At 44.6% G+C, this 17,550-nt stretch overlaps 1 protein-coding gene across 1 annotated transcript in view; it reads left to right on the top strand.

Annotated features, from left to right (window-relative positions):
- Positions 1-17,550, top strand: part of GDPD5 (glycerophosphodiester phosphodiesterase domain containing 5) — a 931,881-nt gene that overhangs the window by 655,111 nt on the left and 259,220 nt on the right. Inside the window, exons 4-5 of the mRNA XM_078658536.1 lie at positions 3,627-3,720; positions 7,596-7,655. Of these exons, the coding sequence (XP_078514662.1) occupies positions 3,627-3,720; positions 7,596-7,655 (154 nt within the window). The remainder of the gene's footprint in view (positions 1-3,626; positions 3,721-7,595; positions 7,656-17,550) is intronic.

The following is a 17,550-nucleotide window of genomic DNA, read 5'->3' as shown; positions in this document are numbered from 1 at the left end:
AGCTCTGTGTACTGAATAGACATGAGCACCTGATTTCCACCCACACTGAAGGAGGCCAGGCAGGTAGACTCCTGGCTGGTCTGACCTGAAGACAGGAGACACCTAATCACACCAAACAGTGGAGCCGGAGGGGCTGTAGTGAGCACCCAGCGGGCCATACATGAAGCCTTTATACAGCACTATAAGGAGTTGTGCAGGGAACAAGAAACCGAGCAATGGACATCTTCCTCAACACAGCGAGGCTGCGGCGGTTGATGACAGAAAAGAGAGAGGTACTGGGTGCTCCCATCACTGAAATCGGGGGGACCATAAAGGAATTAGCACAGAGTAAAACAACCGGTACTGGTGGCCGACTGGTGGAATTTTACATTACCCCTACATCGCTCCTGGTACCAAAGTTAGCAGAAATGTACTCAGAGGCAATGGACTGTGGTTTTTTTCAGCTACAACCTAGGAGACCCTCATAATCTCCTTCCCCAAGGCAGTGGGAGATGTCACTGATGATAAAACTATATATTGTATTAATTTTAACAAGACGACTCGATACAAACCTACCAAAACATATCAATCCGATGATATCCAGAAGTCATCAACAAAGCAACACCAGCCCGGTCTCTATCCAACCCTCTCACCCCCTATGGCTAGCGGGGACTGAACTGGGGGACGTAGCAAAGTAGCTCTACTGGCGTTAATCCTGTGGATGAAACTGAATCTTGCCCGAAGGCCGGAAATTCTCACCATCGCTCTTCGATGCTGGAGGGAGGTGACACAGCGATTGGGCCTACCCACAACAAAGAGAGGGACTTCACAGCCCATTGGCTGAAGGAGTGGACAACTGCACTAATAGTCTCTTTGGGGGACAGCTATTCTGGGGGCTCCTTTCGGAGCCTGAAAAACCTGATGGTGAAGAGGACCTTCCGGGTACGCAGTTCTTGGTCTATGGGGAATTGGTGCAGCCAGTGCATCAGTTGCAGGGACTGTTAGAACTAGAACTTCTCATGCATGACTTGTTGCAGAAGTTATTGGCATTTGTCCAAGGCTGCCTTTGATGATTTGGCTCCAATGGATGATGATTGCTATGGCTTCTGATGGCCCCCCAACTTTGAGCCCCGGATGGGAGACGATTATTGGCAGACAATTTCATGGGAAGGAATGGGATCAGACCTTGGAGCGCATATACTTGTGGAAAAGTGTGGCTCAATGGTTAGAGCGGCAGACCCTGATGCAGAGGTCTGGCCCGGGACCAGGGTTCAATTCCCGCCTCGGCGGGTCTTGGGCTCAATTTCCTCGGACCTGATAATTCTCGCCTCAGTGCCTATTCTAATCATAGGTCCCACTCTGCAACTCTGGGCAATAGCTTGCTTAATCTCCACAACCGCCCCAACAGCGCTGGGATGCCTGGCTTCACCTTGGGGGTGCCCAGGAGTGGACATTTCACAGGGAAAAGCCAGGAAGGGTTCCACAGCGGTATGCGTACAGCGCCAGGACACCCCAGTTGGGGTATAAGTGCGCTTTACAAGTACAAATTTCATTTCATACACCATATTGTAAAATAAAACATTTCAATGTACTCAATTTAACTACTTACCTACCACCCAACAGACTGAATAACATGCTTCACACAGCTGATTTACGATACCACCTCCTCCCCCGGACCCCTGCTATCATTTTAATCCCTATCGGACAGACACACAGGCAGGCCTTTTATTTTTCATTTTATGCACCATTAAGTTTGAGATGTTTTCTGGTTTTTTTTCTATTTTATGCTGCTGAGTACTTTGAAAAAAACGCTTGTGTGCCCTTGACTTGCATTTGTATATTATGTGAACACATCTGAGATTATAACCGGCAATGCTCTCTTTTGACATAGAAATACTGATTTTAAGGAAAGTATTGACAACTAATTTATATTGAATAAAATATTAATAACATATTTCAGTCCATTGTGCTAAAAATATGTGATCCATAAATGCAATTATTACCACTGAACATGTACTATACATTCTGTAGGTTAGAAATATTTGCTAAGACACCAGTGGGTCGGTGGTCAAAATCTGAAACCTTAGTTATTTTCTTGTAGATGCCAGTAGACAGTCTTGAATTTCGGAGCCATAAAGTTGAGAGATAGTTTTTAGTTGTTGCATGCCCCCCCCCCACTCCCCTCCACCTTTGCCCCTCACGAACAATGTCTGTCAGGCTGAACAAAGCCTGACAGACACTTCATTTTCAGTTCACGCTGCCAGGGGCCAGACATGTTCTAAATGTGCAGGCTCCAGGCTCCTGACTGCCTGAGCTGAACTTTGCTGGGCTGAGGAAGTCACAGTTCCTGTGGGCGTGACCTCCTCAGGTCAGCAAAGGTCCCTGAGGCCCTCCTCTCAGTGACGAGGGGTAGCATCACTGATTGCCTCACACCTGGGCACTTCAGTTTTAAGCCCTGAAGTGCCCAGGGTCGACTATCAATCCGTGACACTTCATGACAAAGTGGGGTGGGGTCAGCAGTCTCACTGACCCCACCCTCCTCTGTGATGACGATGGGACTGTTAGCCAATGAGGGAAGGCAGCAGTCCCACGCCTCCTGGGACCTCTGAGGCTGAGCTGCGGGTAAGTATGTGTGTTTTTTTTTAATTAATGTTTGGTGCATGCTTGCATGTATGTTTGAATGTTTGTTAATGAGTGCTGTGAATGAATGAGTTTGTGTGTGTGTGAATGCATGGCTGTGAGTTTGTATGTGTGCATGTGTGTCCCGGCTGCCCCCTCCCTCCTAAACTTACCAGCTGCCATTGAGCTGTTGGTTAAGCAGTTGGTCACGAATGTGAGATATGCAGTCTTGACTGCAACCTTGACAACAACAAAAGAAAGCAAAACTTTGCTCGATCGGTCCTCAGGTGACATGGTGAGCCTGTAGTCCCAGTTGCTTCAATGCGTCCCATCGGCTGAATCATCTATAGGAAATGCAGCATGGCCTGCATATGCAAAGTTTTGCTTTGTTTTTTGTTGTCAAGCAGTAATACCAAGTATGTGCTAACTTTTAATTAGCATGCAGGGTGTGTGCAGTCCCTTTGTGTCACATTTACTGATGTAGAAGTGGAATCAGGGAGTTAGATCCTTAGTCCTGAAGAAAAACCATGGGGATTGGCTTGAAACATATTGACCACTAGAAGGGCAGGTACATTATCACCTGCACTTTCTACTCTCTCCCCATTTTTGAACCATATCGTCTGGAGGACAAGATGGAAGCATTGCTCTCCTACCAGGCAGGTATTTTTAACCTTTCCCTATAATGAGAAAACCCCTCCTCCTCCTATTCCATTTCATCACTAAAAGCATACTAGTCAGTGCTCCCACGTAACTCGCATGTCGCAGCACGGTACATTCCGCAGCAGAACGGGAGGAACCCTGTGATGAAGCATGCCACCAAGGGGCAACCCTGGTGGATCAGTGTTATACAAAAAAAGCTGAAGGCTTTTTCTCCATCCTGCAGGGGTTTAGCACATATTAAACGGACGGGCTCTCTTTTTCTTGACCGATTCATTATATAACCTCCTCTTTTTTTTATTCCTTTTTCTGTCAGATTTAACAAGACTGCAAGACATTTTCTGATCATTATCTTCTTATTCTTTCCCCAGGTTTTTATATAACAGAACAGGCCGTTGGAGTGACTGGTCCATTCCAATTCTTGCAACAACTGCTGTTGGTTTCATATATATTACTATACTGTTGGTAAGTATAAACGCAACAGAACATAGGGGCCTACTGTGAACGCTTGGCAGGGGCAGACCTGTGTCCAAAAACACAATGGCTAATTTCTTACAGGATCCTAGTTTATAGGAAACCCTGACTTTGGCATTTCCTTGACATAGCTGTCATACAGTACTACTGTTCCAATGCTATCCTTGTAGATTATTGTCTCGTAGTTGTCTTAACCAGCTTCACTTCTATTCCTTGGGGTATCTGTTCACACATGCATAATGTTCGGGTCATTTTGGTATCTTGGGGGCATATGTATGAAAATCCCCGTTTGCGATTCTCAAATAGCGATTTTTTGAGAATCGCTATTTGAGAATTGCAAAATGGGGTGTATGGAAAAAAATCGCAATTTTTTAGCGATTTCTTAGCATTCCTTAATTGCGATTAGCAAATTGCGAAATCTTAGGAGACCCATAGGAATGAATGTGAAGTCATTCTCAATTTGCGATTCGCAATTTGAGAATCGCAAATTGAGAATAATTTCAAGGGTGCAAAGGTGTCTTAAGGACACCCTGATGCACCCCTGAAATGAACATGTGTGCGCATATGGCACACATACATGCCCTAAGGGCATGTATGTGAGCCATATGGCACCTTCACAAATGCCAAAAAGTGCATTTGTGAAAGAAATCGCAAATTACCACCAACTTGAAGTTGGTGGTAATTTGCGATTTCTTAAGGATAAATCGCAAACATTGAATGCTTGTTACATAGCATTTAAGGAATCGCAATTTGCGATTCCTTAAATGCTTATGCAAAATTAAGGAATCGCAAATTTTGCAATTCCTTAAGTTTGCAATGCGATTTCATTAGTACATGCCCTTTTGCAAATTTTTACTCGCAAATGCTGCTTTTTTGCGAATCGCAGCGTTTGCGACTAAAAATTGCGTTGATACATCTGCCCCTTAGTCCTTGCTGTATGTAATCATGTAAGTAAATAACAATTATTACCTATAAGCAACTTTTACAAGAATCACATTTCTTGCCAACTCTGAGCTTCATATAACGGATATGGTTCTACCACCCAAATCTGGAATTATCTTTGTGTTTAAATACCAGAAACATTTTCCTCTCCAAAGAAAATATTAAATATTATTGGATAGTGCTCGTTTCATTTAGCAAATGGTTACATGATTTGACCAGGTATTGATATGTACTAAATTTGATCTCTATCTAATATAGTGCTTTTAAAAAGCCACACCAGGATACTCTTGTCACTATAATTATGGAGTATACAAAAGACCCTCAATGGCCTAATACCCATAATGACGTTAAATCAAGCCCTGTAGAGCCAGTAGAAGATAATATTCCCAAAAGAACTTGTTCAGTTTAGCAAAATACATCAGGGTTGGGTTAGAACCTGGCACTCTGAAATTCCATCCATCATTGTGGCAATTTTCCCACCTTCATCAATGAGAGGAAAGTAAATGCACCGAATTTAGAGTTTTTAAAGAGGGCAGTGAAGGTTTCACCAGTAAAGTGGTTCCATCTGCCACTTTTTGTTTTTTAATACATTTCTAGAACAAAATGGAGAAATTTCTGATAGCAAATGAGGAACAGCAAATGGGTCCTGAAACTAAGGTGCATTTTGGTACCCATATATCTAGTGTTTCTGATATGCCGAGGTGCTTTCCCATATGTTAAAGACACCACTCAACCTTTGTGCAAGTCTGTCAGCCTATCAATGGCAGGTTTTCACAGTAGAGGTAGATTAGCTCCTCTAAGTCAATATATATTCTGTTATTACTGCAAAGGGTAATTCCACTGGTTTCACAGCAGCCTGGTTGATACCACCCACCTGTGACCTGGGCTATTTTCTTATTAAAAACTCTTGTAGGAGATTAAAGTACAATTAAATTAATTTAATTAGTAATATTGATTTGGCTCTTAAGCAGTGATGTTAGGGTACAGTTTATGTGAACTGGCCAAGAAAAAATTAATTTTGTGTGCCTTTCCTAGTTTTCTGGACTACTTGAGTTGTAAAACAGCTTAAAAATGGCCTCTTTGCACACACATTGTTCCTTTCTCCTTTCACCTCCATGGTTGATATGCAGAAGTTCAGATGCTCAGTGAGTGAACTCGAAATTCAGCACTTTAGCATCAATGTGTAGTCCTTTATTATTCTCCTCTGAGTCCAACAAGTTTATTGTGGACCATGGCTCACAGAGGTGTCTCTGGCCCCAGAGGCGGATGGAAGTTGCCACAGCCTCTTTAGTTTCTTATGCCTGGGCTAATAACAGCGCCAAATGCCGCGTGTGTTGTCTCCAATAAACCTACTCCTAGTTACTCCGCCTGGGCTTTAGCAATACCTTAACTGCATTACCTTACCCCCACTTGAATATAGACATGGATGCTATATGCTGAACTCCTTAGCTGAGATCAAGTGCTAGTTTTTCACTATCAGGACATGCAAACTTAAATGTATGTGGGGTGACACATATCGATTGAAAATTGAGTTTTAGGCTTGGTAATGGGTTTATTTTGCCATGTCCATTTGGCAGTTTAAAACAGCATGAATGATGCAATGGCAGGCCTGAGACACGTTTTAAGGGGCTACTTAAGTGTGTGACACATTAAGTGCTATAGGTGCACTAGTAGCATTTAATTTACCTATCTGGGTATATAGTATACCACTTTACTACGGACTTATGGGTGAATTAAATATGCCAATTAGCTGTAAGCCAATTTGATCATGTTTTAGGGAGTTAGCACAAGCACTTTAGCATTGGTTAACAGTTGTAAAGTGCACAGAGTCCTAAAGCCAACAAAAATGGATTCAGCAAAAAAAGGAGGGGAGAAGGCAAAATGTTTTGGGGACTACTGCCCAAGAGTGTTGGGACTAACAAACCATGAGAAGATGAACCACTTTTACTTGCTGTTATCCCAAAGGGCTACCCTCAGAGGCACATGGCACAGCTTTCTTAATTCTTGACAACTAGATCTAGCAGAAAGGACAATTTATTTGCGACCGGGTACTCTCACGTATGGTTATTTATTTATGTATGTGCATAATTCTGTTCAGAAGGACCTCTACATGGGAGCAGTAGCATCCTGCGCAAGCTATTTTGCTACCTCACCTAAATGAGTGGTGCTCATAGTTGCCTGGGTGAAAAGCCTCTCTACTCTTCTTTTCACTGTTTGTTTGATAATGACATGTTTACTGTGGGATATGGACAACAAGTTGATAATACATTGAGTGTAGGAGTTCTGCAAATAACTGTTCTACAAAAAGGGTATGCAGATTGTATAGGATCAACTACAGCCAAATGCCATTGGCTTAAATCTGGAGTGTTCCAGCATAGGCTACCTGAGCTAAAAAGTGTTCAGAGAAGAACAGGGCTGCCCGCTTAGTAAGATGCTGAGCATTGACAAACACTGAGTATGAGAGAAGCAGGGTCAGATCCACATCAATGGCCGCACAAAATGGAACTTGTGAAGAGACCCACTGGGGAACCTGCTTCACTGCATGCTTAGTATCTGATACATACATTGTCTGGTCCCAATTATTGGCACCATTTTATTCACACATTCACAACCGGCCACAACCTTGACGTAGAGGGACCAATTGTACTGGTTATTAATTCTTTGACATCATCAGAGGGAGACTTAAGTTCTATTTTGTCACATTCATTTGCAGCATTCAGTCTTTATCCCTTGCCCCAATCTTGCCAAAAAGAATTTTAACAATGCTTAAAAACAATATTCCACTATCATGGCATGGAAAATGTGATACAACAATATGTATTGCTTGTTTGCATGTGAGTCATAACCAGGGTTTGTATGCTATGTATTGTGTCTGCCAAGGTGTGTGACCCTCATTTCTAACTATGTTCTGCATTTGCTTTCAGATATTAGCACTATGTCACATAGGTGTGACACAGCAGCTGAACCTGCACTGGCTCCACAAGGTAAGATATAATCAAGCACTGTTTCCAGGTTTTAAGAATAGAGGTTATAATGCCATGTCTCTTAGTGAAGCCAAAGCCCTGAGAATTGAAGAAAATACTAGAGTATATAAAATTATATTTTGCTTGTGCTCTAAGGTACATTTAAAATCTCTAAATTTGAATTTAGTGTTGTAATTCTAAATCATTAACCAGAAGAAATTTTGGACTCATAATTTGGTTTTTGAACATGTAAATTCTTCAGTCATATGTGTCAGTTAAGGTGTGGGCACATGGATGTCTGCCATTGAGGGATGGAAATGGACTATTAAGAGTGTGGTGAACACCCAAAAAGGTTAAACTTTTACTGTTGACCAATGGCTTTTCATAGCTTATTTGCACAGTGAACTTTAAGGGTATACAATCCACCTGTTAAGAGTTGGAGGTAAGCCTTGAAATCAATGAGATTTATAGATACCCATGAGCAGCGGGAGCCTGCGCAAGCACATTCCTGGCGAGGAATGCGCATGCACAGGCTCCCGCGCATGCGCAGTTCCAAGAAGACGGCTAGCTGGACAAGGAAGATGACCCCGCGATAAGTTAAGTTCTTATTTAAGTCTTATTTTAGGCTTAAAGTCATTTAATATTGCGGGCAGGAGGCGGGCGGCCAACTTCCGTTCCGCCCCCGAGTGTGTGGAGATTTGCCCCGTTTCTCCATCTTCATTGCAAAAGGAGGAAGAGGCAAATCTCCGCACATTCCGTGGGCGGAACGGAGATGTCTGCCCACCCCTACCCTCCATGCAGCGTGTCAGGATGGTGCCGGGCTATCTTGCGGCATGGAGCCCCTTCACTCTACATCCGGTCTGGTCATCATCTTGGCCACATCACCTTTATAATCCCTTCCTATACTTAATAAAAACCTGTTTGCAGAACACAAAAGAAAGGCTGTTAAAACTTTTAAGTCAACTGTGCAAGTATTGGGTGACAGGACACACCATTCTCAACGTTTGTGTTAAGATGTGATTGTGAGAGTCCAGAAATAGTTGTGGATCTTGATAACGATGAATATCCTTCCCTAATGGAGTCCTCTCCTGTGAGTCTTCCAGATCGCCGATCAGTAGAGGCAGTTTTAGTTTCATTCATGTAGCACTGGTTAGGCCCTCTGATGGCCCAGAGGTCTTGCTTCATCGTTATTGGTCATTTGTGTATGACTTTGGATCACTGTGCTGTCTACAGTGCCTGTACCCTTTCTTTCTGTCTTTATTGTTACAGTACCTTTATTGTCCTTCTTTTAGTGTTCTGTCCTAATGTTATATCTAGTATTCATGTCATATTCACAACCAACATAGGACAAAACCTTTACAGTCTTTGAGTTCATTTATACCAAATGGGAGTCACAGTTCCTTATTAGAGAGAGAAAAAGTAGGGAAGTAAGAGGTACTCTCGTTGTGTGCTACTCTAATTGTGGGGGGAAGTATGTCCTCATCTTGATGCCCTCACACACCCCAAAGTATGTCATGCTTCATCATTGGGCTTTTGCTCCTTGTTGGGCCGGTGCTGCAAAGCCCTACGGGTCCCCCGAAGGGTCTCTTTTTCTGAGATCTTTTGATGAAGCTGTATGAGTGCGTGGGTGTAAGTGGCAGTGAAGTCCTAGAAGGTGTATTAAAAAATGGCTGAAGCGAGAGTGATTAATTTTTATTAAGGTGATCCCTCTGTCATTATTAAAACAAAGTGTATGGTGCGGCTTTAAGGGGTATTATGCCCCTTGGTCGCTGGGTAACTATATGTCCCTAGTGGGCATATGTCTGGTCAACATGTTTCGCGCTTTAATGGTCTCAGGGGGAGATCCAGGGTGCTTCGTCAGGACCGAGTGAGAAAGTTGTATTTACAGTGGCCCAAAAATTGTCAGTGCCCCCGGATAAATGAGGGGGGTAGAACTTCCCTTAGTAGGTAGGGTAAGATCCCATGAGATCAGTGAGCGTCACTTGAGAGGGTTCTCTTGGTGCCTCTGGGCTGTGTCACCTGTGTGCCTCTCGCTGTCTGCGCCGGTGGAGAAGTGAAAGCCCTGTCTCCTTTTTCAGTTTCTTGCGAAATTAAAGAACTAAGGAGGCGGCTCTGGTGCAGGGGCAGGTCGTTCCGGACTTTAGAAGTGAGTTAGGAGAAGGCACGACCACTGGATCTGGTACTGCATATTTTAGTGGAGGTTTATGCAGGGGTTGAGGTATTCAGGTTCAAAGTTGTGTAAGACTTTGTATGTATGTGTGAGGAGCTATCACATCATTAGGAGTTAACATAAGAAAACATATCCAGTTAAAATGATTACCAGATTTTGATATTGGTAAATATAAACCTGGATATGCAGACCAAATAAGAATAATTAACAGTGATAGTTTCTTTCTATGTTGACAACTTTCACGATCTGCTTTTCTAATTTGGATCAATTGCTCCCTCATCCGCAAAAGTGCCATAGAAAGCAGATTACAAAGTCACACTCTGTAAGATACTGCAGACAAAAGGGAAACAGCCGTGAAGACCTGAAGCATGAATCATAATTCACATTGACAACAATATTAAGAAATGGGGCGAATCTTAGGCTCAAAGCTATAATTTGTGTAGGTAGCAATTAGACCCGCAATATTAACATCAGAGCAATTAAACAAATCACTGATGCAAAGAAATTAAACCTTGTAGCAAGGGAATCACTATGCAAAGCAGATAACTTATTGCGGATCATTGAAAAAGTACCTCCTGTCAATAGGCTCCGCAACCCGCTTTACTAATGCAGAGTATCAAAACTCATTTAACCCCTTTGCTGCGCGAAGGGGGAGGCGGGGCCGCGCGGCGATCCCGTACTCGTGACGGAACCGCTCCGTCACGGCCCTAGGGTGAGCTGTGCTTGTGACGGAACGGTTCCGTCACAGCCCCGCCCGCTCTTTAGAACGTCAGCGCAGGCACGGAATTCGCGCCGCGCAGGCACGGGGAGCGGGCTGTGACGGAACCGTTCCATCACCAGCACAGCCCATCCGAGGCTCGTGACGGAACGGTTCCGTCACCAGCATAGGAGAGATTAATAGTGAGTTAATCATAGCCCCGGACAAGAAACACTTGAAGCTGGAAGTCGAAAAATGTGTACTTTAACTTCTTGAACTAGTGAGTTATTGTATGTTCCTCATTACTGATTCTGTGGTATATGGTCATGTAAGTTTCTTGTATTCACTGAATTGTGTGTGCTAGTCGTCTCCTGTTAGGTATATTTGGTTTAAATTCTGCAAGTTTTATCCTTTCTTTTACCCAACGTCCAGTGTTGAGTTAGTAGGGACCGTAAATGTCTCTGTACTATTTTTGAACTTTGTCACCATTTCTTCGTCCCTCGCACTGTCTTTTGTTCAAGTTTTTACTCTGTTCTAAAAGGGGACAGCGCCTTTCTCAATGTATACTCCCCAATATAGTCTCTCTGTCGCTTCAGTCAAAATGGCGATTGCTCATTCAGCATGTTAACAAGCTGTAACCGTTTGCTGTATTCAGAAAGAGGATTGTTCCAAGCCTTCCCAGGTTCATGCTTGTGTTGGGGAGAGCTCAGCAGAGAAGGATAGAATACCAGTTTCAAACCTGAGACGCTTGTGCCACCTCCCAAAAGGTGCTCTGCCAGGCAATGCCAGCTTGTCATAGTTCAGGTGGCAAATTTGCACCCATGCACTGCTTGTTTTAGTGTCTGTAGCCTCTTCTGCACTTTGGAAGTGCCCAAGGATTTATTTGTGAAAGAATAAGTGCTGGTGCCCAAACGTGTGCTTAGAAGCCCACGGCCAGTGCTATTAAATGGTTTGCCGGAAGCACAGTCTTGAATCCACCTCTTGCCTCTTTAATTCCATACTATACACATCCTCTCCTTTATCACTCCCTTGCAGGCTCCTGCTCTTTCCCTTTGTGATGGTTGTTCTGTCTTTCTCTTCCTCCTTTTTTCCCCTTTCTTTTTTCACTCTGTCAATGTCTGATTCGGAAAAATAAGTGCTGGTCCCCAAAAATGATTGCTGGTGCGCCACACCAGTAACAACCAACTCACATTAAGCACTGGAAGTACACAAAAAAACAGAAACATGTATTGCACCCCCAGGGCATTTCCTAATCCAGCTCCTGATCTCTGCCAAAATCAAGAAAGTTGAGTCCTCTTCTTTCAATAGCTGTTTTCAGTATCGCCTGTGAGACTAGTCTTTTTTTAAAGAGATCCTTTAAAATGCAAATATCCTCATTTGATCTTTTTTATAATCCATATTGGTAAACCATTAAATAGATATTTAAACATATTTATATATGCAGATATGCTAAGTGTAATTTGGTGTTTATGACTAGGCTTCGACTCCTAATAGGTGACGCTTCGAGTGTGTCATGAGGCCTCTCCTTGTTTGTCGTACAAGAGGATACATTCTCATTTAATAAGGAAATTGAATAATCATATTGCAACGATACGTTTATGATCGATTACATTATTAATGATCTGTTAGCTGTGCTATTTCCTTCTTTTTTTAAAGATTGTTTTATCTATATTTCCCCATGTGCAATAATTCTGTATGTATGATGATTTTTGCTATTGATCTTATTTACATAAACATTTTATGGCTTGGTTGCCGAAATAAAAGATATCTATCTATCTCTGTATCGCTCTCTCTCTCTCTCTCTATCTGTATATCTATATATATATATATATAGAGAGAGAGATATTACCTACTGGCGGTCGCCAGTAGGTATATATAGTTAGGATTTTTTCTCTATGGGTTTTTTGAAAATTCTATGTCTAATAACTTTGGCGTTTGTGGACGGAATTGGCTGAAATTTTCAGGAAAATGGCACATTTTGTTTCTGAGCAGCCCCTGAAAATTGGGGGGGGGGGTTCGTCCAGGGGGGGTCGAGAAAAAAGGGGGGTCCCAAAACGTGTTTTTAACATTGAGTTTTCCATAGGGCGGTTGGCCTCACTTTTAGCCCGAACGGCTGAATGGATTTGCACGAAACTTGGCAAAATTGTAGGGACTGGTAGCCCGATGTGCCTTTTGTAGGTCTCAATATATGTGCTACAGTGGATTTTGAGAAATTAACGTTTAAAAAAAGATATATATCTGTAACAGCGGACCGGGCAGAGCTCCAGGACGCGTACTTTTCGCGCAACGGAGCTTTGTGAAGCGAAGCTGATTGGTTCTCCGGCGTCTGTCAACCTTCCAAACAGTCCGTAGCGGCCGCCATCTTGTCTCTCGGTAGGATCGAGAGACAAGAGGAGGCCAAAGCGAAGGGGCAAATGACCATAAGGGGGAATAGTAGATCCTCGCTGACCCCGTAGGTTTGATGTGGAGGTTTTAAAAGGGCCCCGCGGGGCAAAAAAAAATAATAATAATAATAATCGAACGGCTGAATGGATTTGCACGAAACTTGGCAAAATTGTAGGGACTGGTAGCCCGATGTGCCTTTGCTAGGTCTCAATATATGTGCTTCAGTGGATTTTGAGAAATTAACGTTCAAAAAAAGATATATATCTGTAACAGCGCACCGCTTCGCGTACTTTTCGCGTTACGGAGCTTTGCGAAGCGAAGCTGATTGGCTCTCCGGTGTCTGTAAACATTCCAAACAGTACGTAGCGGCCGCCATCTTGTCTCTCGGTAGGATCGAGAGACAAGAGGAGGCCAAAGCGAAGGGGCAAATGACCATAAGGGGGCATAGTAGATCCTCGCTGACCCCCTAGGTTTGATGTGGAGGTTTTAAAAGGGCCCCGCGGGGCAAAAAAAAAAAATAATAATAATAATCGAACGGCTGAATGGATTTGCACGAAACTTGGTAAAATATTAGGGACTGGTAGCCCGATGTGCCTTTGCTAGGTCTCAATATATGTGCTTCAGTGCATTTTGAGAAATTAACGTTCAAAAACAAGATATATATCTGTAACAGCGCTCCGCTTCGCGGAGATAAAATTATATCTGTATTACCTAGCTGTTGCTAACACCAGTTAGCGACGGCTAGTAGGAGATAGCGACCATCTTGGGCCCCACTTTGCATGTGAGTGATATTTATCACTAATGACATGCAAAGTGGGCATGCCAAGATGTTAGCGACTGGAAACAGTCGCTAACATCGCTATCTCCTATTATCAACTTTTGGAAATATTCGAGATAAGCGCGAATATCTCCAAAAAGTAACAGCTGCCCTGAGCAGTTCTTAGCCATGTTATCCAATGGGAGGTGGATAACATGGCTAAGAGCATTAGCTCGGTAATGCATGAATATCGCTGAGTTTTCAGCGATATTAATGCATTGCGGTCGTTTTTTATCGTATTTGCGATAAACCTTGATAATAGCAAGGTTTATCTGCGATAATTTCTGACGGTAAAAAAATCTTTGCAATGCATCGTTAGGGATAAATATCGCTTAACTTTGGTAATATGCCCCAACGTCTGTTAACGTTCGATTCGAAGGAAATCAGGAAGTGTTGAAAAACATTGTCTGCGCCATCTTGTCTTTTTTCAAATGCCACACTTTTGTCGTGCACGGCAGCCATTTTAGATGCCTTGACCAGACCCACTCTGTGCACGCTGTCGATCCTTAGCATGGCTCACCACCCTCGCAAGCATCTCACCCAGGCAGTGGTCACCCCCGCTCTCTGTCTTATGCATGGGTAATAAACCTCCCCCCATCTGCGCTGCTCTTCCCTGAGAATCACACCCTGTGCCCGCCCGACACCTCCCTTTCGCCCTATTCACTACCGCACCCTCTGACACTCCTTTTCCTCTGTGTCCGATTGTCCAGGCCGGTCCTAGGCTATCAGCTAGCCCTGCAGATGTAGTTTATGGCCACAGCTGTAAAGAATCACCCCTCTTCAAAGGAGTTATAGTAGATCAAGGCCCACACTCGATGAGATCCGTCACAGCAGAAGCGTTGCTATTATCTGAAAACCATCCTGTATTGTGATTGGGGAGGGGACCGAGCGTGAAGCGGAAGATTCCAGGGATGACTCTTTGTACATCAAAGTTTTTACAATTATGTGTCACATTAAAAATATATAGCACTCCGACAAAGTAGTAAGATTATAAAACTTTAATAATTTATAAATATATACAAGAAAACAAAAATAGTAATAACATATAAACATTTTTAGGGAAAAACAACGAAGTAGCGGTCGGCTGTGCGAATAGTCCCAACGCAGCACAACGTCCAGATTTCCGGCGTGGGGCGTCGCGGGGGGTGGGTCATCAGTAGCAAACTGTTGTGCGAATAGTTCCAAGGCAGCAGAACGCGCCGAAATCTAGATGACACGAAAGTGATGTCTAGTAAGTTGCCACCCAGCAAATAACGGCGTGGGGCGTCGCGGGGGTGGGTCATCAGTAGCAAACTGTTGTGCGAATAGTTCCAAGGCAGCAGAACGATGGCACCAAGGTGATGTCCAGTAAGTTGCCGCACTGGTTTTGGTATCCTATAATGCTGCTCCGAATAACGGCGTGGGGCGCCCCGGGGGAGGCGGCGTGAACGGGCCTCTCCAGGTGGAGTGTCATCTGTTGTAGTGGGGCGCCCCTTTACCGTTTCAGTTGCCATTCCGTCCGTTTTTGGTCCACTGTGTCAAAAGCCGCAATTCAGCTGAGTTGCGCCCACTCTTGCGGTGCAGCGATAGGCGGCTGTCACAGGACTCTCAAAATGCCGGCAGGCTCTTTCCTTTTTGGGCCTGGTCCACTGAAATGGCCCTGGGACACCTTGGAAATCGGACGCTTGTCTGCTAGGTCTTGGACCCCATTCTCGAAAGCGTCCCCTCCGCCTTGAGAATTCATCAAAAGTTTTGGGGGCCCCGACTCCTGCAGGCTTCTGGTGGGGAGCGGCTGCCATGATTGCTCGCGGAATGACCACGACGGAGCTACGAGATGGTGGTGCTCTCATGCTGACGCCAGTTTAGTCTGAAACATCCAGAAACAAGGTGGGGCTTTCATCGTTTGGGAAAAAAAAAAAAGTTTTCATCCAATGAAAAGTGTTGTTTTTAGGTCATATGATCAAGCCTTCCATCATTAGGAAACCAAAAGTAAAATGAACCAATGAAAAGTTTTATAAACAAGTCACATGACCTGTTATGCGGCATAGGGTATAAAATGCGGAGAAAATACGTTGGCACGTGAGGCGGCGTCAGTAGCGGACCGATGTGCGAATAGGCCGAAGGCAATACAACGCGCCAAGATCCGGATGGCACCGAGGTGGTGTCCAGCAAGTTGCAGCACTGGTGTGGCCATCCTACAATGCTGAAAGTCGGCGTGGGGCGCCCCGTTGGCCTGTGAGTTTGCGTCAGTAGCGGACCGATGTGCGAATAGGCCGAAGGCAGCACAACGCGCCAAGATCCGGATGGCACCGAGGTGGTGTCTAGTAAGTTGTCGCACTTCTGTGGCCATCCTACAATGTTGAAAGTCGGCGTGGGGCGCCCCGTTGGCCTGTGAGATGGCGTCAGTAGCGGACCGATGTGCGAATGGGGCCAAAGGCAGCGCAACAATATTTTCTGACTGACACCACAAGGCGCTGAGATGCCAAGATCCGGATGGCACCGAGGTGATGTCTAAGTTGCGGACTGATGTGCGAATGGGGCCAAAGGCAGCGTAACAATATTTTTTGTATGGAAGATACCACTAGGCGTTGAGATGCCAAGATTCGGATGGCACCGAGGTGATGTCTAGCAAGTTGCTGTACTGGTGTGGTCATCCTACAATGCTGAAACTCGGCGTGGGTCGCCCCATTAGCCTGTGAGATGGCGTCAGTAGCGGACCGATGTGCGAATAGGCCGAAGGCAGCACAACGCGCCAAGATCCGGATGTCACCGTGGTGGTTTCATAGTTGAGAGGCACTTCATCTGCAGTGGGGCGCTGAGATCCGGATGGCACCGAGGTGATGTCTAGCAAGTTGCTGTACTGGTGTGGTCATTCTACAATGCTGAAAGTCGGCGTGGGGCGCCCCATTAGCCTGTGAGATGGCGTCAGTAGCGGACTGATGTGCGAATGGGGCCAAAGGCAGCGCAACAATATTTTCTGAAGAGAAGACACCAAAAGGTGCTGACATTCCAAGATCCGGATGGCACCGAGGTGGTGTCTAGCAAGCTATGCAGTTGAGTTGTGTGCGCACTTGCGGCGAATAGGTCGAAGGCAGCATAACAATGTTTTTTGAATAGAAGACACCACAAGGCGTTGAGATTCGGTTACCACCGAGGTGATGTCTAGCAAGTTGCCGCACTGGTGTGGCCATCCTACAATACTGCTCCGAATAACGGCGTGGGGTGCCCGAAGGGGGGGGGAGCCGGCGTGAATGGGCCTTCCTAGGTGGAGGCTCGTCTGCTGTAGTGGGGCGCCCCTTTACCGTTTCAGTTGCCATTCAGCTGAGTTTCGGCTGCTCTTGATGCTACAGCGACAGGCGGCTGCAAGAGGACTCTCAAAATGGCGGCCTGTTCTTTGGATTTGGGCCTGGTCCACTAAAATGGCCCTGGGACACCTTAGAACTCGGACGCTCGATTTTTTTTTCCTTTTCTGTACATGCAAAAAAAGGTAAATGCCCGGTACGTTACACGCTTCATCTGCCACGATGAACTCTCCAGAGGAACCGAAAAAAAATATAGTTGTGGTAACTATACCATGCATCGTCATATGGAGAGGTGGCACCAATTAATTATAGTGCTGCATAAAAGAGAGATTTGGAGGAGAACCCCTGACCTGCTAGTACATTCATCAAAGAAGTGGCACTGAGAGCTTCAGAGGCAAGGGAAACGGTCCCAAATATTTAGAAGAACTTTGGAAAGATTAAAATGACATGTTTAGATTGTGGCAAATTAATTTCATGTGGACAGATGAGTGTTACTCTAATAAATACAGCATATGAACATCATCATAGTCGATGGTTGGTAGAGACATTTTGACTATATCCTGGAC

This window comes from Lissotriton helveticus, chromosome 8, assembly GCF_964261635.1.
Source record: "Lissotriton helveticus chromosome 8, aLisHel1.1, whole genome shotgun sequence".
Classification (NCBI taxonomy): Eukaryota; Metazoa; Chordata; class Amphibia; order Caudata; family Salamandridae; genus Lissotriton; species Lissotriton helveticus.
This window is presented reverse-complemented; position numbering and strand designations above follow the sequence as displayed.